The sequence below is a fragment of the Bombina bombina genome, chromosome 1 (genome assembly GCF_027579735.1).
Source record: "Bombina bombina isolate aBomBom1 chromosome 1, aBomBom1.pri, whole genome shotgun sequence".
Lineage (NCBI taxonomy): Eukaryota > Metazoa > Chordata > Amphibia > Anura > Bombinatoridae > Bombina > Bombina bombina.
The window spans coordinates 1,058,322,107-1,058,347,595 of record NC_069499.1 but is presented as its reverse complement, the minus strand read 5'-3'; the positions used below and the strand labels follow the sequence as shown (position 1 = coordinate 1,058,347,595).

Sequence of the window (25,489 nt, the reverse complement as noted above, 5' to 3'; positions counted from 1 at the left end):
GCCCCCGATCCGGGATCGGATCTAGTGGGGGGCAGACTTTCTCTCTTCGCCCAGGCTTGGGCAAGAGATGTTCAGGATCCCTGGGCGCTAGAGATAATATCTCAGGGATACCTTCTGGACTTCAAATACTCTCCTCCAAGAGAGAGATTTCATCTGTCAAGATTGTCAACAATCCAGACAAAGAAAGAGGCGTTTCTACGCTGCGTACAAGAGCTCTTGTTAATGGGAGTAATCCATCCAGTTCCACGATCGGAACAGGGACAGGGGTTTTACTCAAATCTGTTTGTGGTTCCCAAAAAAGAGGGAACTTTCAGACCAATCCTGGACTTAAAGATCCTAAACAAATTCCTAAGAGTTCCATCGTTCAAGATGGAGACTATTCGGACAATTTTACCTATGATCCAAGAGGGTCAGTACATGACCACTGTAGATTTAAAAGATGCTTACCTTCACATACCGATTCACAAAGATCATTATCGGTACCTAAGGTTTGCCTTCCTAGACAGGCATTACCAGTTTGTGGCTCTTCCATTCGGATTGGCTACAGCTCCAAGAATCTTCACAAAGGTTCTGGGTGCTCTTCTGGCGGTACTAAGACCGCGGGGAATCTCGGTAGCTCCATACCTAGACGACATTCTGATACAAGCTTCAAGCTTTCAAACTGCCAAGTCTCATACAGAGTTAGTGCTGGCATTTCTAAGGTCACATGGATGGAAGGTGAACGAAAAGAAAAGTTCACTCGTTCCACTCACAAGAGTTCCCTTCCTGGGGACTCTTATAGATTCTGTAGAAATGAAGATTTACCTGACAGAGGACAGGCTAACAAGACTTCAAAGTGCTTGCCGCACCCTTCATTCCATTCAACACCCGTCAGTGGCTCAATGCATGGAGGTAATCGGCTTAATGGTAGCGGCAATGGACATAGTACCCTTTGCACGCTTACACCTCAGACCACTGCAACTGTGCATGCTAAGTCAGTGGAATGGGGATTACTCAGACTTATCCCCTTCTCTGAATCTGGATCAAGAGACCAGAAATTCTCTTCTATGGTGGCTTTCTCGGCCACATCTGTCCAGGGGGATGCCATTCAGCAGACCAGACTGGACAATTGTAACAACAGACGCCAGCCTTCTAGGTTGGGGTGCCGTCTGGAATTCTCTGAAGGCTCAGGGACAATGGAGTCAGGAGGAGAGTCTCCTGCCAATAAACATTCTGGAATTGAGAGCAGTTCTCAATACCCTCCTGGCTTGGCCCCAGTTGACAACTCGGGGGTTCATCAGGTTTCAGTCGGACAACATCACGACTGTAGCTTACATCAACCATCAGGGAGGGACAAGAAGCTCCCTAGCTATGATGGAAGTATCAAAGATAATTTGCTGGGCAGAGTCTCACTCTTGCCACCTGTCAGCAATCCACATCCCGGGAGTGGAGAACTGGGAGGCGGATTTCTTAAGTCGTCAGACTTTTCATCCGGGGGAGTGGGAACTTCATCCGGAGGTCTTTGCCCAAATACTTCGACGTTGGGGCAAACCAGAGATAGATCTCATGGCGTCTCGACAGAACGCCAAGCTTCCTCGTTACGGGTCCAGATCCAGGGATCCAGGAGCAGTCCTGATAGATGCTCTGACAGCACCTTGGGACTTCAGGATGGCTTACGTGTTTCCACCCTTCCCGTTGCTTCCTCGATTGATTGCCAGAATCAAACAAGAGAGAGCATCAGTGATTCTAATAGCACCTGCGTGGCCACGCAGGACTTGGTATGCAGACCTGGTGGACATGTCATCCTGTCCACCTTGGTCTCTACCTCTGAAACAGGACCTTCTGATACAGGGTCCCTTCAAACATCAAAATCTAACTTCTCTGAAGCTGACTGCTTGGAAATTGAACGCTTGATTTTATCAAGACGTGGATTTTCTGAGTCAGTTATTGATACCTTAATACAGGCTAGGAAACCTGTTACCAGAAAGATTTACCATAAGATATGGCGTAAATACCTATATTGGTGTGAATCCAAAGGTTACTCTTGGAGTAAGGTTAGGATTCCTAGGATATTGTCTTTTCTACAAGAAGGTTTAGAAAAGGGTTTATCTGCTAGTTCATTAAAGGGACAGATCTCAGCTCTGTCCATTCTGTTACACAAACGTCTGTCAGAAGTTCCTGACGTCCAGGCTTTTTGTCAGGCTTTGGCCAGAATTAAGCCTGTGTTTAAAACTGTTGCTCCACCATGGAGTTTAAACCTTGTTCTTAATGTTTTACAGGGCGTTCCGTTTGAACCCCTTCATTCCATTGATATAAAGTTGTTATCTTGGAAAGTTCTATTTTTAATGGCTATTTCCTCGGCTCGAAGAGTCTCTGAATTATCAGCCTTACATTGTGATTCTCCTTATTTGATTTTTCATTCGGATAAGGTAGTCCTGCGTACTAAACCTGGGTTCTTACCTAAGGTAGTTACTAACAGGAATATCAATCAAGAGATTGTTGTTCCTTCTTTATGCCCAAATCCTTCTTCAAAGAAGGAACGTCTACTGCACAACCTGGATGTAGTCCGTGCTCTAAAATTTTACTTACAGGCAACTAAGGAATTTCGACAAACGTCTTCTCTGTTTGTCATTTACTCTGGGCAGAGGAGAGGTCAAAAAGCTTCCGCTACCTCTCTTTCTTTTTGGCTTCGTAGCATAATTCGTTTAGCTTATGAGACTGCTGGACAGCAGCCTCCTGAAAGAATTACAGCTCATTCTACTAGAGCTGTGGCTTCCACTTGGGCCTTCAAGAATGAGGCCTCTGTTGAACAGATTTGCAAGGCTGCATCTTGGTCTTCGCTTCATACTTTTTCCAAATTTTACAAATTTGACACTTTTGCTTCATCGGAGGCTATTTTTGGGAGAAAGGTTCTTCAGGCAGTGGTTCCTTCTGTATAAAGAGCCTGCCTATCCCTCCCGTCATCCGTGTACTTTTGCTTTGGTATTGGTATCCCAGAAGTAATGATGACCCGTGGACTGATCACACTTAACAGAAGAAAACATAATTTATGCTTACCTGATAAATTCCTTTCTTCTGTAGTGTGATCAGTCCACGGCCCGCCCTGTTTTTAAGGCAGGTAAATATTTTTTAATTTATACTCCAGTCACCACTTCACCCTTGGCTTTTCCTTTCTCGTTGGTCCTTGGTCGAATGACTGGGAGTGACGTAGAGGGGAGGAGCTATATGCAGCTCTGCTGGGTGAATCCTCTTGCACTTCCTGTTGGGGAGGAGTAATATCCCAGAAGTAATGATGACCCGTGGACTGATCACACTACAGAAGAAAGGAATTTATCAGGTAAGCATAAATTATGTTTTTGACACTGGCAGACTAGCTGCCAGTATTAAACGTGACAGTTGGAGAGAGGAGGATAAGAGAGCTTGTTGGGAGGGGATCAGGGGCGTGGGAGGGTGAGTAGTGATCCCTACACTACAGAAAAAATAAATAAAATAAAAAAAAAATATATATATATATATATATATATATATATATATATATATATATGTATATATGTATGTATGTATGTCAGGTGGGATGGTATTCCCTACACTAAATCAAAAATGAACCGTACAAGTTAATTGATTAACCCCTTCACTGCCATGAATTGAAAAAAGTGTTGTGCGCAGCTGCAATAAGCAGCCTTTTAAAGGGATAGGGAAATCATAACTCAACTTGCATGATTCAGATAGAGCATGTAATTTTAAGACACTTTTAAATTCACTACTATTTTCAAATGTGCTTTGTTCTTTTAGTATTCCTTGTTGAAAAATAATATGCATATATCCTACACTTGTGGGAGCTAGCTGCTGATTGATGCCTGCACACATTTGTCTCTTGTGATTGGCTAACTAGATGTGTTCATATAGCTGCCAATAGTGCATTGCTGTTCCTTCAGGAACGGATAAGAGAATGAAGCAAATTTGATAATAGAAGTAAATTGAAAAGTTGTTTGGACTTTCCTTTTATGATCGTTTTTCGTGGCCAAATAGTGGCATCAAGAAACCAAAATGGGTCTAGATCAATACCTTTTGTTGTCTACTTTAAAAATATATAATTTTCATAGGTAAATAAAAAATAAAAAAAAGTCTCTTTATGTTTAACTCCTTCAGGACGGAGGCAACCATTCAAGACGAGAATATAAACAAAACTGGAAAAAGGAAGTCACATGAGACATTGTGATCATGTGATTCAAAACTGCCGTGATTGGCTCCTGGGGAGACTGCCTGCATTGCGAGGCACATCCCCAAGTCTGATCTAACAAAAGTAAATCAAGAGGGGAACAGGATGCCGCAAAAGTTAGTGTTCCATGCCATCCTAAAGACTTTAAAACCCAATGCTTTTAGGACGGCATGGAAGGTCCTAATGGCGTCTAGTGGTTAAACGGAGCGATAACAAAAAATGCTAAAAATTCTCTGGTATTTCGGGCAAGTTTGTCTCTGAAATTTCCGGTAGTTAAAGGGACAGTGCACTTTAAAATAGTTTTTCCCTTAATGTGTTTCCACTGACATTTTTGTTATACCAGCTGTAAAAAAAAAAAAAAGGATGAGAAATTTTTTATTTTTGATGACATAGCTTCTTTTCTCTTGTTAAGTGTATCCAGTCCATGGATCATCCATTACTTGTGGGATATTCTCCTTCCCAACAGGAAGTTGCAAGAGGATCACCCACAGCAGAGCTGCTATATAGCTCCTCCCCTCACTGCCATATCCAGTCATTCTCTTGCAACTCTCAACAAAGATGGACGTAGTAAGAGGAGTGTGGTGTATTATAGTTAGTTTTTTAACTTCAATCAAAAGTTTATTTTTAAATGGTACCGGAGTGTACTGTTTCATCTCAGGCAGCATTAGAAGAAGAATCTGCCTGTGATTTCTATGATCTTAGCAGAAGTAACTAAGATCCACTGCCGTTCTCACATATTCTGAGGAGTGAGGTAACTTCAGAGGGGGAATGGCGTGCAGGTTTTCCTGCAATAAGGTATGTGCAGTTAATATATTTCTAGGGATGGAATTTGCTAGAAAAATGCTGCTGATACCGGATTAATGTAAATTAAGCCTTAAATGCAGTGATAGTGACTGGTATCAGGCTTATTAACAGAGATACATACTCTTATAAAAGTGTAATATAAAACGTTTGCTGGCATGTTAATCGTTTTTATATATGTTTGGTGACAAAACTTATTGGGGCCTAGTTTTTTTTTTCCCACATGGCTGGCTTGATTTTTGCCTAGAGACAGTTTCCTGAAGCTTTCCACTGTTGCAATATGAGTGGGAAGGGCCTATTTTAGTGCTTTTCTGTGCAGTTAAAAATACTGACAGAGACATTCAGCTTCCCTCTGCATGATACAGGACATCTCTGAAGGGCTCAAAAGGCTTCAAAGTTGTGTTTCAGGAGGGTAACAATCACAGTAGACTGTGGCAGTTGTTTAAAAAACGTTTTTGTCATTTATTATTCTGTTTTTGTTATTAAGGGGTTAATCATCCATTTGCAAGTGGGTGCAATGCTCTGCTGACTTGTTACATACACTGTAAAAATTTTGTTAGTGTAACTGCCTTTTTTCACTGTTATTTCAAATTTTGTCAAAATTTGTTTCTCTTAAAGGCACAGTAACATTTTTTATATTGCTTGTTAACTTGCTTTAAAGTGTTTTCCAAGCTTGCTAGTCTCATTGCTAGTCTGTACAAACATGTCTGAAACAGAGGATACTTGTTCATTATGTTTAAAAGCCATGGTGGAGCCTCATAGGAGAATGTGTACTAAATGTATTGATTTCACCTTAAACAGTAAAGATCAGTCTTTATCTATAAAAGAATTGTCACCAGAGGGGTCTGTCGAGGGGGAAGTTATGCCGACTAACTCTCCCCACGTGTCGGACCCTTCGCCTCCCGCTCAAGGGACGCACGCTAATATGGCGCCAAGTACATCAGGGACGCCCATAGCGATTACTTTGCAGGACATGGCTGCAATCAATCATGAATAATACCCTGTCAGAGGTATTATCCAGATTGCCTGAATTGAGAGGCAAGCGCGATAGCTCTGGGGTTAGACGAGATACAGAGCGCGTAGATGCTGTAAGAGCCATGTCTGATACTGCGTCACAATATGCAGAACATGAGGACGGAGAGCTTCAGTCTGTGGGTGACGTCTCTGAATCGGGGAGACCTGATTCAGAGATTTCTAATTTTAAATTTAAGCTTGAGAACCTCCGTGTATTGCTTGGGGAGGTATTAGCTGCTCTGAATGACTGTGACACAATTGCAGTGCCAGAGAAATTGTGTAGGCTGGATAAATACTATGCAGTGCCGGTGAGTACTGATGTTTTTCCAATACCTAAAAGGCTTACAGAAATTATTAGTAAGGAGTGGGATAGGCCCGGTGTGCCCTTTTCCCCACCTCTTATATTTAGAAAAATGTTTCCAATAGATTCCACTACACGGGACTTATGGCAGACTGTCCCTAAGGTGGAGGGAGCAGTTTCTACTTTAGCAAAGCGTACCACTATCCTGGTTGAGGACAGTTGTGCTTTTTCAGATCCAATGGATAAAAAATTAGAGGGTTACCTTAAGAAAATGTTTATTCAACAAGGTTTTATTTTACAGCCCCTTGCATGCATTGCGCCTGTCACTGCTGCGGCGGCATTCTGGTTTGAGGCCCTGGAAGAGGCCATCCATACAGCTCCATTGACTGAAATTGTTGACAAGCTTAGAACTCTTAAGCTAGCTAACTCATTTGTTTCTGATGCCATTGTTCATTTGACTAAACTAACGGCTAAGAATTCCGGATTCGCCATCCAGGCGCGTAGGGCACTATGGCTCAAATCCTGGCTGATGTGACTTCAAAGTCTAAATTACTCAACATTCCTTTCAAGGGGCAGACCTTATTCGGGCCTGGTTTGAAAGAAATTATTGCTGACATTACTGGAGGTAAGGGTCATACCCTTCCTCAGGACAGGGCCAAATCAAAGGCCAAACAGTCTAATTTTCGTGCCTTTCGAAATTTCAAGGCAGGTGCAGCATCAACTTCCTCTGCTTCAAAACAAGAAGGAACTTTTGCTCAATCCAAGCAGGCCTGGAAACCTAACCAGTCCTGGAACAAGGGCAAGCAGGCCAGAAAGCCTGCTGCTGCCTCTAAGACAGCATGAAGGAGCGGCCCCCTATCCGACAATGGATCTAGTAGGGGGCAGACTCTCTCTCTTTGCCCAGGCGTGGGCAAGAGATGTTCAGGATCCCTGGGCGTTGGAGATCATATCCCAGGGATATCTTCTGGACTTCAAAGCTTCTCCTCCACAAGGGAGATTTCACCTTTCAAGATTATCTGCAAACCAGATAAAGAGAGGCATTCCTAAGCTGCGTACAAGATCTCCTTGTAATGGGAGTGATCCATCCAGTTCCGCGGACGGAACAAGGACAGGGGTTTTATTCAAATCTGTTTGTGGTTCCCAAAAAAGAGGGTACCTTCAGACCAATTTTGGATTTAAAGATCCTAAACAAATTCCTCAGAGTTCCATCATTCAAGATGGAAACTATTCGAACCATTTTACCCATGATCCAAGAGGGTCAGTACATGACCACAGTGGACTTAAAGGATGCCTACCTTCACATTTTGATTCACAAGAATCATCATCAGTTCCTGAGGTTTGCCTTTCTAGACAGGCATTACCAATTTGTAGCTCTTCCATTCGGGTTGGCTACAGCCCCAAGAATTTTTACAAAGGTTCTGGGCTCACTTCTGGCGGTCCTAAGACCGCGAGGCATAGCGGTGGCTCCTTACCTGGACGATATCCTGATACAGGCGTCAAGCTTTCAAATTGCCAAATCTCATACAGAGATAGTTCTGGCGTTCCTGAGGTCGCATGGGTGGAAAGTGAACGAAGAAAAGAGTTCTCTATCTCCTCTCACAAGGGTTTCCTTCCTAGGGACTCCAATAGATTCTGTAGAAATGAAAATTTACCTGACGGAGTCCAGGTTATCAAAACTTCTAAATGCTTGCCCTGTTCTTCACTCCATTCGGCGCCCCACGGTGGCTCAGTGCATGGAAGTAATCGGCTTAATGGTAGCGGCGATGGACATAGTGCCATTCGCGCGCCTGCATCTCAGACCGCTGCAATTATGCATGCTCAGTCAGTGGAATGGGGATTACACAGATTTGTCCCCTCTACTAAATCTGGATCAGGAAACCAGAGATTCTCTTCTCTGGTGGTTATCTCGGGCCCATCTGTCCAAGGGTATGACCTTTCGCAGACCAGATTGGACAATTGTAACAACAGATGCCAGCCTTCTAGGTTGGGGTGCAGTCTGGAACTCCCTGAAGGCTCAGGGTTCATGGACTCAGGAGGAGAAACTCCTCCCAATAAATATTCTGGAGTTAAGAGCAATATTCAATGCTCTTCTGGCTTGGCCTCAGCTAGCAACACTGAGGTTCATCAGATTTCAGTCGGACAACATCACAACACTGGCTTACATCAACCATCAAGGGGGAACCAGGAGTTCCCTAGCGATGTCAGAAGTCTCCAAGATAATTCGCTGGGCAGAGACTCACTCTTGCCACCTGTCAGCGATCCATATCCCAGGTGTAGAGAACTGGGAGGCGGATTTTCTAAGTCGTTAGACTTTTCATCCGGGGGAATGGGAACTCCATCTGGAGGTGTTTGCTCAATTGGTTCTCCGTTGGGGCAAACCAGAATTGGATCTCATGGCGTCTCGCCAGAACGCCAAGCTTCCTTGTTACGGATCCAGGTCCAGGGACCCAGAAGCGGCACTGATAGATGCCCTAGCAGCGCCTTGGTTCTTCAACCTGGCTTATGTGTTTCCACCGTTTCATCTGCTCCCTCGTCTGATTGCCAAAATCAAACAGGAAAGAGATTTCACCTTTCAAGATTATCTGCAAACCAGATAAAGAGAGGCATTCCTAAGCTGCGTACAAGATCTCCTTGTAATGGGATATTGATAGCGCCTGCGTGGCCACGCAGGACCTGGTATGCAGACCTAGTGGACATGTCATCTCTTCCACCATGGACTCTGCCTCTGAGGCAGGACCTTCTAATACAAGGTCCTTTCAATCATCCGAATCTACTTTCTCTGAGACTGACTGCATGGAGATTGAACGCTTGATCCTATCAAAGCGTGGCTTCTCCGAGTCAGTAATTGATACCTTAATACAGGCACGAAAGCCTGTCACCAGGAAAATTTACCACAAGATATGGCGTAAATATCTTCATTGGTGTGAATCCAAGAATTACTCATGGAGGAAGGACAATATCCTAGGAATCCTAACCCTACTCCAAGAAGGTTTGGACAAAGGATTATCAGCTAGTTCTTTAAAGGGACAGATTTCTGCTCTGTCTATTCTTTTACACAAGCGTCTGGCAGAAATTCCAGACGTTCAGGCATTTTGTCAGGCTTTAGTTAGAATTAAGCCTGTGTTTAAACCTGTTGCTCCTCCATGGAGCTTAAACTTCTTTCATGGAAAGTTCTGTTTTTGATGGCTATTTCCTCGGCTCGAAGAGTCTTGGAGTTATCTGCCTTACATTGTGATTCTCCTTATCTGATCTTTCATTCAGATAAAGTTGTTCTGCGTACAAAACCTGGGTTTTTACCTAAGGTGGTTTCTAACAAGAATATCAATCAAGAGATTGTTGTTCCATCATTATGTCCTAATCCTTCTTCAAAGAAGGAACGTCTTTTGCATAATCTAGACATAGTCCGTGCCTTGAAGTTTTACTTACAGGCTACTAAAGATTTTCGCCAAACATCTAACCTGTTTGTTGTTTACTCTGGACAGAGGAGAGGTCAGAAGGCCTCGGCAACCTCCTCTTTCTTTTTGGCTTCGGAGTATAATCCGTTTAGCCTATGAGACTGCTGGACTGCAGCCTCCTGAAAGGATTACAGCTCATTCTACTAGAGCTGTGGCTTCCACCTGGGCCCTTAAAAATGAGGCCTCTGTTGAACAGATTTGCAAGGCTGCAACTTGGTCTTCCCTTCATACTTTTTCCAAATTTTACAAATTTGATACTTTTGCTTCTTCGGGGGCTGTTTTTGGGAGAGAGGTTCTACAGGCAGTGGTTCCTGCCTTGTCCCTCCCATCATCCGTGTACTTTAGCTTTGGTATTGGTATCCCACAAGTAATGGATGATCCGTGGACTGGATACACTTAACAAGAGAAAACATAATTTATGCTTACCTGATAAATTTATTTCTCTTGTAGTGTATCCAGTCCACGGCCCGCCCTGTCCTTTTTAAGGCAGGTCTAAATTTTAATTAAACTACAGTTACCACTGCACCCTATGGTTTCTCCTTTTCTCGTCTTGTTTCGGTCGAATGACTGGATATGGCAATGAGGGGAGGAGCTATATAGCAGCTCTGCTGTGGGTGATCCTCTTGCAACTTCCTGTTGGGAAGGAGAATATCCCACAAGTAATGGATGATCCGTGGAATGGATACACTACAAGAGAAATAAATTTATCAGGTAAGCATAAATTATGTTTTTTCCCCCCTTTTCTTTGCAAGTAAATCGGATCTCCTTCTCAAACTTTCTGTACACATTTGTTTATATTTCTGTCTGAAACCTAAAGCCCAATACTTTGAGAGAGCGACAAAAATTTAAGATTTTATTACTTATATCTCCTAACCACCACTGGGAGGGTAATGTCATCTGCTAGCTATGTTTGCACAGCTTTTCTGCAGCCTATATGTAGGTATAGAAACTTTCAGTATAGGTAGGGATACTACAGGCAAAATCAGTTTTCAATTGCCGATATAACGGTAAAGGAGCTATTAGTAAACATTTTAATGCACTCCAGCATGTAAAATAGACTATTGGGAAAACAATTGGGTTTACTGTCCCTTTTTAAGTGGCTGGTTTAGGCAATTTGCAGCATTTTGAAAAATTAGTTCAGATATTTTGCTTTTTGACTTGTCTAGGAACTATGGGTCAAAGCACAATTTTTTTTAATTTTTTTTTTTTCAAACAATGTATTGTCTCTTGAAGATGTTGGAATCACAGTAAATGTGGACTGATTTGCTGCTCTGTCTAGATGAGAAAACATTTTGAAATACTAATGTTTAGATGTCTGTGTGAGGCACCATAAAAGATTAATCTCACTAGTTTGGCAAGAAAAGACCAATAGAGCCTTCTATTGCAGAAGCAAACTAGCAGCATTTTTTTCCCCCATTTGAGGCTCTGGAGTGATGAGTGGTTGTTCATCATTGTTCCTCTGATGCCAGGCCAGTGGGATTGAAAATTAACATTTTGAATGGAGTAAAAGTTATTTGTAATGTCCCCCCCTCTTCCTTTTCTTCAAGGGCATCTTGGCATTTATCTAATAAAATGGCATAGACTCTATGCCATAAAGCATTACATTTTAAAAGCTGTTTTAAAATGCATAGAATAATAGTGGGCTATATACGGGAAAAGCCATTGACCATTTTCTGGTCTTGCTGAGTTCAATTCTCTGATCGAAAAACTTTAAAAACCATGGCACAAAGCCCTGCACCTAGGGAAAAAAGCTTTGTCTCACCTCTCATTTAATGGAACTCATACAGACACACTTGTTTGAGCATAGCTCATTGCTCAGCCATGGACCACTTGCAGCCTGGCTTTTCTTTTTCTCTTTCACCTCACAGCCTTTCCATGACACTCAGCCTCTGGGCATTCTATATATAGGCTGTGTGTCGTTGAAGAGAACCTGGTAGAGCAAAGGGAACTAGCTGCTTCAAAGGTTCTGTAGGGGAAAGGAAACTAGCTGCAAGTTCCTTCTTCTAAATGTATAGCTGAAAATAAATTGTACATAGTAATATATTGCTAATATTGCAATGCCAATCACCTGTCTGAGTCACATGCACCAGAGTCTGAATTAGCCCATACTGTTCATTTAGTCAAAGAATGATCCACACTTATTGTAAATACATGAAAGTATCAGTGTTTATTATAGTGATGTCTCCCCTTCCTCAGCAGTTAGTGTAAGGCAGGGGTGTCCAAACTTTGCTCTCCAGAGGTTTTGGAACTACATTTCCGATGATGCTCAGCCAGCACTTTATCTAGCTGAGCATCATGGGAAATGTAGTTCCAAAACCTCTGGAGAGCAAAGTTTGGACACCCCTGGTGTAAGGAATGGTAGACACTGAAATATTTCATGTTGCTTGCCTCCCCCCCCCCCCCCAACCAGGGGTTCTTCTTGAGATAAGATGAAGTGAATAATGGATTTATACTATGCACATAAATAGATTTCACAGAATGACTCTCAAACTAGAGAAATCTAAAGTTTACTGGTATCTCTAAATTTGTGGGGGGGGGGGGGGGGGGAAGGGACTGCTCACTTGCTGAGAATTTGTTTTATGTATTCTTAGATTGGATTGAGTTATTATTTTGAATGTTTAGCATAATCTAGATGTATGATATATATTCTTACAGGAGCTTCTGTTTTACTATTGGAAAATATTTAATAAATTAAAATATATTAGGAAAAAAGTTAAAGGTAAAAATGCAAATTAACCCTTTAATATTTCTGCAAAGCTATAGAAGGGTAGTATTGTGTCTTTTTGTTTTACCTGGAGACTGCTGTTAGAAAATGTATTACTTGATAAAACCTTTTTGATAAAGTGCTCCAGACACCTTAAACTAGAAAGTGCTTGGTAGCAAAAATACCAATTTGTCTTCAAATGTCCTGTCCTGCCTTGATGTACAGGTTTTCAAACTGTGTTTACAATCTTAAAAATCCCCATGCTGCATAGTATGAAGTGAAATGGTTTAATTACCAAAGCTCTATTTTGTTTTCACCACTCACTATGATTTTGGCATACTTGTATATTACTTCAATTTTAATGATTTCAATAATTGTGTCGCTTGAAGTAATATATAAGTACAAAGAATTGATGATTAATTTTATACTTTATGTGATGACCCTGAATATTGGCCAGAGAAGATGCTTACATTCAATTGCATAGATTTTGAGTAAAAATGTATATGGTTTGATGTGGTTTCAATATTACAAAAGTAATTTGTAAATTGCTCTTTTAATGGTTTTATTTTATTTATGCCGCTTGCTGTGTTATGCATACAACTGATCAGCTAGGCATAAACTCAGGTTTCATTAGTTCATATCCAGTTTAATGTCAAGTGACTTCATCTGTTGATTTTAAGTTTATATCTGGTAGTCCAATAATGGGTTTTTAATCTACACACTTTTTTTTTTTTTTAAAGCAGAATAAAATATTTATTTGCTGACTTAAAACATATATCAACTAAAATCTGTAAAGGGCTTATTTAAAGAAAACAAATGTATACTGCAAGAAATTAATACATGTAGTAATCCTGTAATTTTTAACATTTGTTTTGAAGTCATTTATTTCCCCCAAAGGGCCAGTGTGTATACTAAAGTTATCCTGAGATTTTGTATCGGGCAATGATACTGTGAGTCTCAGATTTCCAATTAGTACATTTTCTTATTGGCCATAGCAATGTGGATGAGGAACATGAATCACACCAGGCTTTCAAGGAGTGTATCCTTGAATTGCTCTGAAATATCATAGCCCTGCAAATCTGTCCATCAAAACTGCTTTTAAAATGTTTTTCCAATGTTTGTTCATTGTATTTAATTTTTCATTGCTTATTTGTTGATATATGCCACTGATACATGAAGAAATTGACTTTTGATTCAGCTAGGGTATGCAATTTTAAACAACTTTCCAGTTCACTTTTATCAAATTTGCTTTGTTCTCTTGGTATTTTGAGTTGAAAACTTAACCTAGGTAGGCTCATATGCTAATTTCTAGTCTACTAATGGTTTAAGCTATAATTTTACAAGAAATTTGGCACAACATCAAAGTACGTATAAAGCTCTACGTATTTTAAGATTTTATGCTACTGCTTTATGCTGTTTATCATTTTTGGAAGTGTATGTATACAACACCATGGTCTTTTCTATCTCTTCCTTGTTCAGAACTAGTGTGACTATGGTTTCTTGGTTGCTGAAGTAGGTGGAGTATTGTCTCCAAAATCTGAAAATGCCTCCTATATCCATTTATACCCCACCTCTTGCTGTAAGTGTCAATAAAGCTACTATCTTCTTAGAATTAGTATGAGCTGGGGCCATACTACCTCCTAGTGGATGGTATTAATGTTTCTTCTGTTATGTGTGATCAGTCCACGGGTCATCATTACTTCTGGGATATAACTCCTCCCCAACAGGAAATGCAAGAGGATTCACCCAGCAGAGCTGCATATAGCTCCTCCCCTCTACGTCAGTCCCAGTCATTCTCTTGCACCCAACGACTAGATAGGATGTGTGAGAGGACTATGGTGATTATACTTAGTTTTTATGACTTCAATCAAAAGTTTGTTATTTTACAATAGCACCGGAGCGTGTTATTACTTCTCTGGCAGAGTTTGAGGAAGAATCTACCAGAGTTTTTTACTATGATTTTAACCGGAGTAGTTAAGATCATATTGCTGTTCTCGGCCATCTGAGGGAGGTAAAAGCTTCAGATCAGGGGACAGCGGGCAGATGAATCTGCATTGAGGTATGTAGCAGTTTTTATTTTCTGAATGGAATTGATGAGAAAATCCTGCCATACCGTTATAATGACATGTATGTATACATTTCAGTATTCTGGGGATGGTATTTCACCGGAACTACTCTGTTAAAAGTCACTAATCCTTTTAATAAGTATTTATCATGTTAAACGTTTTTGCTGGAATGTAGAATCGTTTACATTTCTGAGGTACTGAGTGAATAAATATTTGGGCATTATTTTCCACTTGGCAGTTGTTTGCTTTTAATTGTGACAGTTTCGTTTCTCTTCACTGCTGTGTGTGAGAGGGAGGGGCCGTTTTTGGCGCTCTTTGCTACGCATCAAAAATTTCCAGTCAGCTACTCTTATATTTCCTGCATGATCCGGTTCATCTCTGACAGATCTCAGGGGTCTTCAAACTTCTTTGGAGGGAGGTAGATTCTCTCAGCAGAGCTGTGAGAATTTTATATTGACTGTGAATAAAAACGTTGCTCTGTAATTTTTTATGTCAAATTTAATTATTGTTATTTTACTAATGGGAACAAACCTTTACTAAAAGTTGTGTTGTTTTAAAGTTTGATGCTATAACTGTTTTTCAGTTCATTATTTCAACTGTCATTTAATCGTTTAGTACCTCTTTGAGGCACAGTACGTTTTTGCTAAAAAAGATTATAACCAAGTTGCAAGTTTATTGCTAGTGTGTTAAACATGTCTGACTCAGAGGAAGATATCTGTGTCATTTGTTCCAATGCCAAGGTGGAGCCCAATAGAAATTTATGTACTAACTGTATTGATGCTACTTTAAATAAAAGTCAATCTGTACAATTTGAACAAATTTCACCAAACAGCGAGGGGAGAGTTATGCCGACTAACTCGCCTCACGCGGCAGTACCTGCATCTCCCGCCCGGGAGGTGCGTGATATTATGGCGCCTAGTACATCTGGGCGACCATTACAGATAACATTACAAGATATGGCTACTGTTATGACTGAAGTTTTGTCTAAATTACCAGAACTAAGAGGCAAGCGTGATCACTCTGGGGTGAGAACAGAGTGCGCTGACAATACTAGGGTCATGTCTGATACTGCGTCACAGCTTGCAGAGCATGAGGACGGAGAGCTTCATTCTGTGGGTGACGGTTCTGATCCAAACAGATTGGATTCAGATATTTCAAATTTTAAATTTAAATTGGAGAACCTCCGTGTATTACTAGGGGAGGTTTTAGCAGCTCTCAATGATTGTAACACCGTTGCAATACCAGAGAAATTGTGTAGGTTGGATAAATACTTTCCTATACCTAAGAGACTAACTGAAATTGTTACTAAGGAGTGGGATAGACCCGGTGTGCCGTTCTCACCCCCTCCAATATTTAGAAAGATGTTTCCAATAGACGCCACCACTCGGGACTTATGGCAAACGGTCCCTAAGGTGGAGGGAGCAGTTTCTACTTTAGCTAAGCGTACCACTATCCCGGTGGAGGATAGCTGTGCTTTTTCAGATCCAATGGATAAAAAATTAGAGGGTTACCTTAAGAAAATGTTTGTTCAACAAGGTTTTATATTGCAACCCCTTGCATGTATCGCGCCGATTACGGCTGCGGCAGCATTTTGGATTGAGTCTCTGGAAGAGAACCTTAGTTCATCTACGCTAGACGACATTACGGACAGGCTTAGAGTCCTTAAACTAGCTAATTCATTCATTTCGGAGGCCGTAGTACATTTAACCAAACTTACGGCTAAGAACTCAGGATTCGCAATCCAGGCACGTAGGGCGCTGTGGCTAAAATCCTGGTCAGCTGATGTTACTTCTAAGTCCAAATTACTTAATATACCTTTCAAGGGGCAGTCTTTATTTGGGCCCGGTTTGAAAGAAATTATCGCTGACATTACAGGAGGTAAGGGCCACGCCCTACCTCAAGACAAAGCCAAAGCTAAGGCTAGACAGTCTAATTTTCGTCCCTTTCGGAATTTCAAAACAGGAGCAGCATCAACCTCCACTGCACCAAAACAGGAGGGAGCTGTTGCTCGTTACAGGCAAGGCTGGAAACCTAACCAGTCCTGGAACAAGGGCAAGCAGGCCAGGAAACCTGCTGCTGCCCCAAAGACAGCATGAACCGAGAGCCCTCGATCCGGGACCGGATCTAGTGGGGGGCAGACTTTCTCTCTTCGCCCAGGCCTGGGCAAGAGATGTTCAGGATCCCTGGGCGCTAGAGATCATATCTCAGGGATACCTTCTAGACTTCAAATTATCTCCCCCAAGAGGGAGATTTCATCTGTCAAGGTTGTCAACAAACCAGATAAAGAAAGAAGCGTTTCTACGCTGTGTACAAGATCTGTTATTAATGGGAGTGATCCATCCGGTTCCGCGGTCGGAACAAGGACAAGGGTTCTACTCAAACCTGTTTGTGGTTCCCAAAAAAGAGGGAACTTTCAGGCCAATCTTAGATTTAAAGATTCTAAACAAATTCCTAAGAGTTCCATCGTTCAAAATGGAAACTATTCGGACAATCTTACCCATGATCCAAAAGGGTCAGTACATGACCACAGTGGATTTAAAAGATGCTTACCTTCACATACCGATTCACAAAGATCATCACCGGTACCTAAGGTTTGCCTTCTTAGACAGGCACTACCAGTTTGTAGCTCTTCCATTCGGATTGGCTACGGCTCCAAGAATCTTCACAAAGGTTCTGGGTGCCCTTCTGGCGGTACTAAGACCGCGAGGGATTTCGGTAGCTCCGTATCTAGACGACATTCTAATACAAGCTTCAAGCTTTCAAACTGCCAAGTCTCATACAGAGTTAGTTCTGGCATTTCTAAGGTCGCATGGATGGAAAGTGAACGAAAAGAAGAGTTCTCTTTTTCCTCTCACAAGAGTTCCATTCTTGGGGACTCTTATAGATTCTGTAGAAATGAAGATTTACCTGACAGAAGACAGGTTAACAAAGCTTCTAAATGCATGCCGTGTCCTTCATTCCATTCAACACCCGTCAGTAGCTCAATGCATGGAGGTGATCGGCTTAATGGTAGCGGCAATGGACATAGTACCTTTTGCACGCCTACACCTCAGACCGCTGCAATTGTGCATGCTAAGTCAGTGGAATGGGGATTACTCAGATTTGTCCCCTACTCTGAATCTGAATCAAGAGACCAGAAATTCTCTTCTATGGTGGCTTTATCGGCCACACCTGTCCAGGGGGATGCCATTCAGCAGGCCAGACTGGACAATTGTAACAACAGACGCCAGCCTACTAGGTTGGGGCGCTGTCTGGAATTCTCTGAAGGCTCAGGGACTATGGAATCAGGAGGAGAGTCTCCTTCCAATAAACATTCTGGAATTGAGAGCAGTTCTCAATGCCCTTCTGGCTTGGCCCCAATTAACAACTCGGGGGTTCATCAGGTTTCAGTCGGACAACATCACGACTGTAGCTTACATCAACCATCAGGGAGGGACAAGAAGCTCCCTAGCAATGATGGAAGTATCAAAGATAATTCGCTGGGCAGAGTCTCACTCTTGCCACCTGTCAGCAATCCACATCCCGGGAGTGGAGAACTGGGAGGCGGATTTTTTGAGTCGCCAGACTTTTCATCCGGGGGAGTGGGAACTTCATCCGGAGGTCTTTGCCCAAATACTTCGACGTTGGGGCAAACCAGAGATAGATCTCATGGCGTCTCGCCAGAACGCCAAACTTCCTCACTACGGGTCCAGATCCAGGGATCCGGGAGCGGTTCTGATAGATGCTTTGACCGCACCTTGGAACTTCGGGATGGCTTATGTGTTTCCACCCTTCCCGCTGCTTCCTCGATTGATTGCCAAAATCAAACAGGAGAGAGCATCAGTGATTCTAATAGCGCCTGCATGGCCACGCAGGACTTGGTATGCAGATCTAGTGGACATGTCATCCTGTCCGCCTTGGTCTCTACCTCTAAGACAGGACCTTCTGATACAGGGTCCATTCAGACATCAAAATCTAACTTCTCTGAAGCTGACTGCTTGGAAATTGAACGCTTGATTTTATCAAAACGTGGTTTTTCTGAGTCGGTTATTGATACCCTGATACAGGCTAGGAAGCCTGTTACCAGAAAGATTTACCATAAAATATGGCGTAAATACCTATACTGGTGCGAATCCAAACGTTACTCCTGGAGTAAGGTTAGGATCCCTAGGATATTGTCCTTTCTACAAGAAGGTTTAGAAAAGGGTTTATCAGCTAGTTCATTAAAGGGACAGATTTCAGCTCTGTCCATCTTGTTACACAGGCGTCTGTCAGAAAATCCAGACGTCCAGGCCTTTTGTCAGGCTTTAGCTAGGATCAAGCCTGTGTTTAAAGCTGTTGCTCCGCCATGGAGTTTAAACTTAGTTCTTAACGTTTTACAGGGTGTTCCGTTTGAACCCCTTCATTCCATTGATATAAAATTGTTATCTTGGAAAGTTCTGTTTTTAATGGCTATTTCCTCGGCTCGAAGAGTCTCTGAGTTATCAGCTTTACATTGTGACTCTCCTTATCTGATTTTTCACTCAGACAAGGTAGTTCTGCGTACTAAACCGGGGTTCTTACCTAAGGTAGTCACTAACAGGAATATCAATCAAGAGATTGTTGTTCCATCCTTGTGTCCAAATCCTTCTTCAAAGAAGGAACGTCTTCTACACAATCTGGATGTAGTTCGTGCCCTCAAGTTCTACTTGCAGGCAACTAAAGATTTTCGCCAAACTTCTTCCCTGTTTGTCGTTTATTCTGGACAGAGGAGAGGTCAAAAAGCTTCTGCTACCTCTCTCTCTTTTTGGCTTCGTAGCATAATACGTTTAGCCTATGAGACTGCTGGACAGCAGCCTCCTGAAAGAATTACAGCTCACTCCACTAGAGCTGTGGCTTCCACTTGGGCCTTTAAGAATGAGGCCTCTGTTGAACAGATTTGCAAGGCTGCAACTTGGTCTTCGCTTCATACTTTTTCCAAATTTTACAAATTTGACACTTTTGCTTCTTCGGAGGCTATTTTTGGGAGAAAGGTTCTTCAGGCAGTGGTTCCTTCTGTATAATGAGCCTGCCTATCCCTCCCGTCATCCGTGTACTTTTGCTTTGGTATTGGTATCCCAGAAGTAATGATGACCCGTGGACTGATCACACATAACAGAAGAAAACATAATTTATGCTTACCTGATAAATTCCTTTCTTCTGTTGTGTGATCAGTCCACGGCCCGCCCTGTTTTAAGGCAGGTAAATATCTTTTAAATTATACTCCAGTCACCACTTCACCCTTGGTTACTCCTTTCTCGTTGATTCTTGGTCGAATGACTGGGACTGACGTAGAGGGGAGGAGCTATATGCAGCTCTGCTGGGTGAATCCTCTTGCATTTCCTGTTGGGGAGGAGTTATATCCCAGAAGTAATGATGACCCGTGGACTGATCACACAACAGAAGAAAGGAATTTATCAGGTAAGCATAAATTATGTTTTTTTTATAAATAAATTTAGCTGCTTGTGTAAAGCTGTCATACCCTTTGCAGCAGGTAAGGTACAATACTTTTTTTTATTTATTTTTTTTACGGTCAAGTTATGCCATTTGTGTGGTTAGTTTCAGTGTAAAAAATGGTAGTGATTCCCCAGCTTTCTGGATTTTACAAAAATTGTTACTGTACCTTTTTTATATATTATATTTTATCCTTTAATTTTTTTTGGGGGGGTTGATGTCCCTGGAATCTTATGGGTAATCTTGAGTTTACTTCTTAACTTACAATAATTGTTGCACTAGTATATTGTTTTCCTGTAGCTATGTTTATTAGCTAGGTGTTGTTTTGAAATTTTAGGGATGATGTTATTTTAATCTGAGTCTCTCCTTATCTTGGATGAACTATACAGGGCCTTTTAAATACCCCTGAAAGTTTTTTTTGCTTTCATCTAAATGTAAGGAAGCATACTATTGAATCCATTAGTTTCCAATCTTTACCCAAAGGGAGCGATTTTTTTTAAAACTTTTTTTGAGGACCGTAACCTTAGTCAATTCTTTCAGACACTTTGGTGTGAGTACAGTTACAGTTATATCCTTTTGTCTGGCTCCTGTTTTTTATAATTTGTCTATTCAGGCTTCTGAACTATGAACAGAGAAGCGTTTGGGCCTGTTTAAAGGGACAGTATACACCAATCTTTATATAACTGCATGTAATAGCCACTTCTATAAAGAAGAATGTGCACAGATACTGATATAATAATCTATTATAAAACCTTTTTAAAACTTCATTAGGGGCAATTTAGCACTGTTGATGAGATTAGGCTGGATCACCCAGTGAAAGGGGCTTGGAAAGCAGGAAGAGCAGACACTCTCCCCCTCCCTTGTATATGAAAAGAAGCAAATCGGAGCAAGCAGCAATCTGTAGACTTCAGTCTTAATCTGATACTTTGGGGCTTGGTTAGGAGTCTGAAAATCAGCACAATGTTAAAAAAAAATAAGCAAAACTATACATTGTTACAAAAACACTCCCAGATGAGCTATTGAAATGGATCATCTACAAAACATGTATGCATATGTGCAATGTCACTTTAAGGTTTCTTAGCTTCTGAAGAAATTTACTCAGCAAGTTCAGAAACAGTGTGGAGTACTATCTACTTTTTTTTTTCTTCTCCTGTCTTTCTCAACATAGTTTTTTGCTTAGCTAAATTTAGACTCATGGTATGAGGGGATGGGGTTATGTGGGAGGAAGTGGTACCCTTAAAGGTACGGTTCACTTAAAATTTTTCTCCAGTTTCATTTGTGCTAGATTGAATTAAATTATTTACAAATCGCTGCTTTACCTTTTCTATTGGCATTTAAAATAGGTGATTTTGTGTTTGGTATTTCTACCTATACTGAAAGTTTCTATACATAAGTATAGGCTGTAAAAAGATGTATAAAAATAGCCAGCATTAGAAATTACACTCCCTGTGGGATGTAGGAGAGATGAGAAGCAAAATGCAAATTTCCAATTGTTTTCTCGAAGTATTGGGATTTGGTAAACAAACAGAAATAAGATGAGGAAGCATTTGTGTGTACAGGAAGTGAAAACATAAGGAGATCTGATTTCCCTGAAAGCTCAATCCATTTTGATGGGTTGTGGTGTTAAAGAACAAAACCAACTATTTCATATAGAAAATTAAAACTAAAGAGACTATTTCTCATACATTTTATGTTCTGCAGCTTGTATAACAAGTCATTAGAAACACATTAAGGTAAAAACTATTTTACAGTATATTGTCCTTTTTAGTTTCCACCTACTCCAGAAAGCCAAGAGACCATATTCCCACTAAGGGTAAAAAGTGTGCAGAAACAGATTTAATGGTAAGTACAAATGTGTGTTCTGTTTTTTTTCCAGTCTCTCCTTTTCTTTATTTTATTTGACACATTTTTTTAAAAAATTTTTTTTTTAATTAGTGTTTAATCATTGATAGCTAGTCTTGAATTATGAAGGCTGTTGAAATGCATTGTAATGTAGTTGAAATAACAAGTTCATCGTTTTGATATCAACAATTAGCCCTACTGTAACACAATATTTCCAGAATTAAAATGCCAGGCAAACCAGCTAAGTCTTCTGTGCGCAAAGGATAAACCTCTTAACATTATAATTAATGCTTATAAGCATAATTTCTTCAGCGTTTTCCTTTGGTCTTCCAATAATATATTTACCCCTGTCGGCGAAGGCTGTTATAAAGGAGAGCTTTTGACTCCTTGTCTCCCACTTCTCAGGTCATCCCCCTAGGACGGTGGCAGGATTACAGCCTTCTTGAGAGAGTGGGAGAAGATCACCCTAGACAAGTGGGTATTTTCATCAGTGTACCTTTTTATTCATTATTTAATATGTATAGGTTTAAGACCCTTTGGGCCTGGAGTGCCCTTTGTTCCAGAATTTGGGAAAAGCTATTTATAGCGACTTGACTTTTTGTATTAGAATTTATATTCCCATATTATTTGGGGTTTATTATCAACAGCCGATCCAAGAGCACCAAGCCTCCCATCCCATTGCTAAATTGTTTTGCCTTTTGATTTAGTTTTTCATACATTTATATTTCGTTTTCAGACTTATCTAATAGGCATTATGTATGTATGTATGTATGTATGTACACTTCGCATGGCTTTAGGAATGTTTGTACATTTTTTTTTTTATTGTAGAGAAAAATAGTTCTTCTTTTGGATATTTAGCGTCATTTTAAAGATATGTATGTTTGTTGTGTAGCCTTTAATTACTCTGCTGACCAGTTACTGTGACATTTGAAATTATATTGTGCATTAAGGTTATCTCACACAAACTGCATGCAGAAATTTACCCAATTAGTTTATCTGATAAACATGTTATTTTGGAACAAACTGTGTGCACCTGCTGGATGGCTAGATTTATCTTATATTTCATCCTCTCAATTTTAAAATAATTAGCATTGGTAATCTAAGGACCACAACTACAACTTTTTGAAATAGAATTTGTTATAAACGGTTGAAATGTTAAATAGGGGCCATTAGTATCCCAAATACTTGTAGATTTGTCGTTGCTGAATGAAATTTACTTCATGCCATCGTATGAATTATTTAGAAACTGGTCAAGACATGACAAATCCAGAGAGCCATGAATCCTAGAAATTTATTATTCATCTGTTCATATACTATACACTCATCTGGCTCCTAAATTTCAAATACATTTAATCATCTTCCGCTCAAAAAAAAAAAAAAAAATATAAATATATATATTCCCTCTCAAGTGCTCAAGTCCCTCTCGTCTCTTTTGCTAAACAAATTGAGAAACTAAATTCTTTGCTAGCATTCACACCTAATTTTGGAGAACAATAAAGCTTTACCAATTGCGTATCAATCAGTGAGCCTTCATTCTTGCATAGCAAAAATAGACCAATGAGTTACTTTGTATGATATCCCTTTTAAAAAGCACTATTTCATAACTAGCTCTTGAAGTCCTTGTTTGGTAGCAGCTTTATTCAAAGCAGGCTCTAAATGGATGCCTCAAAGTGGGTTTACAGTGCAAGGTTTTGAGGTTATCAAAATAGTTTCTCAAAGCGCCTTTGTCTAGAATATTGGGCTGAATATGTCCTGAAGTTTAAAGGGGCAGTAAAGTCAAAATTACTCTTTCAAGATTTAGCTAGAGCATGAGATTTTTAAACAACTTTCCAATTTACTATGATGTAACTTGCTTTATTCTTGGTTTCCTTAGTGGAAAAGCATGCCTAGATAGGCTCAGGGGCAACGATGCACTACTGGGAGTTAACTGCTGATTGGTGGGCGCACATAAACGCCTCGTTATTGGTTTACCTGATATGATCAATTATCTCTGTGCATTGCTGCTCCTGAAACGATATATACCAAGAGAATGAGGCAAATTTAATAATAGAAGTAAATTGGAAAGTTGTTTAAAATCACATGCTCTAGTTGAATCATGAAAGATAAAAAATTAAGGCTTTATTTGCCTTCAGCTAGCAACATGTTGCTCTAGAACAATTTTAGCGGAATACTTAACCTGCAGATGAGTTGTTTTATGGTTTCTCAATCATAGCAATATTGAGTAACGTTCATATAAATTGTAAATGCTGCTGCATTCTTTTCAAGGAGATGCCAACATAAACCCGTTAGTTGGAGGCGCTTTGTATAACGGTTTTCTCCTCATGCCTTGAGAGCTCATGAAGAGACTGCTTTGCATATGACTGCTAGCAAGGAATTTGGAACACCTTGAGTTAGTTATGCAGTAGTACAGTTTAAGTGATATCTTTGTTGTATTAACCATTCATTGGTCTGCTTTCTACACAGGATTGAAGGAGCCCTGGCTGATATTCTAGTGATAGAACTCACAGGATACTAAGGTAACAGTCAAGTAGCGCTATTTTCTACTGGATTTGTCAGTACTGGCCACAGTGGTAGCTAATTGGCTCCCTTTCTCATGGTCTCTTCAGTATACATCAACTTACGTTACGCCCACCCATGCTGTTGTAAGCTCCAGCACGTTCCGTTTTAAACCTTATCTTAAGGATATTTAATTCAGCAACTAATTCCTACAATCAGGGAAAATGTCCTGACACTGACCTGTTTTTAAGCCACAAACAATCACTGAGCTTCACCGCTATACAAAATTAAAAAGGACATTTTAAAGGACATTAAAACCTTGTACATACAAGACATTTCTTTTACGCTGCTATATAATAGGATATCAGCCAAGTCTTAACATTTTTAAAATGAACATCCTTTTTACAGCAGTTGTTTTTCAATAGCCAAAATCCACCCACTATTTGCCTTTTTGGATGAGCCATCTGGGCTTTAGTCTTCAGACAGCAAGGTTAGCCATGGTCATATTGTTAGTATAAAGTACACTGTTTTGCAGTTATTAGTTGAAGCTAATTAGGGACATACAGTTGTATACAAAAGTTTAGGCACCCATGACAATTTCCATAATTTTCATTTATAAATAATTGGGTGTTTGGATCAGCAATTTCATTTTGATCTATCAAATAACTGAAGGACACCGTAATATTTCAGTAGTGAAATGAGGTTTATTGGATTAACAGAAAATGTGCAATATGCATCAAAACAAAATTAGACGTGCATAAATTTGGGCACCCATGTCATTTTGTTGATTTGAATACCTGTAACTACTTAGCACTGATTAATTGGAACACACAATTGGTTTGGTGAGCCCATTAAGCCTTGAACTTCATAGACGGGTGCATCCAATCACGAGAGAGGCTATTTAAGGTAGCCAATTGCAAGCTGTTGTTCTTTGACTCTCCTCTGAAGAGTGGCAACATGGGGGCCTCAAAACAACTCTCAAATGACCTGAAAACAAAGATTGTTCAACATTATGGTTTAATCGAAGGCTACAAAAAGCTATGACAGAGATTTAAGCTGTCAGTGTCCACTGTGGGGAAATGGAAGACCACAGGCGCAGTTCTTTTCAAGGCCTGAAGTGGCAGGCCAAGAAAAAAAAATCAGAGAGAGGTAAAGGATGGT

The 25,489-nt window shown here is 40.5% G+C and overlaps 1 protein-coding gene across 1 annotated transcript in view; it reads left to right on the top strand.

The window, feature by feature from the left end:
• The window catches only part of STAU1 (staufen double-stranded RNA binding protein 1), a 197,960-nt gene that overhangs the window by 50,360 nt on the left and 122,111 nt on the right, over positions 1–25,489 (top strand). The window contains exon 4 of the mRNA XM_053716921.1: positions 22,238–22,306. Within this exon, the coding sequence (XP_053572896.1) occupies positions 22,238–22,306 (69 nt within the window). The remainder of the gene's footprint in view (positions 1–22,237; positions 22,307–25,489) is intronic.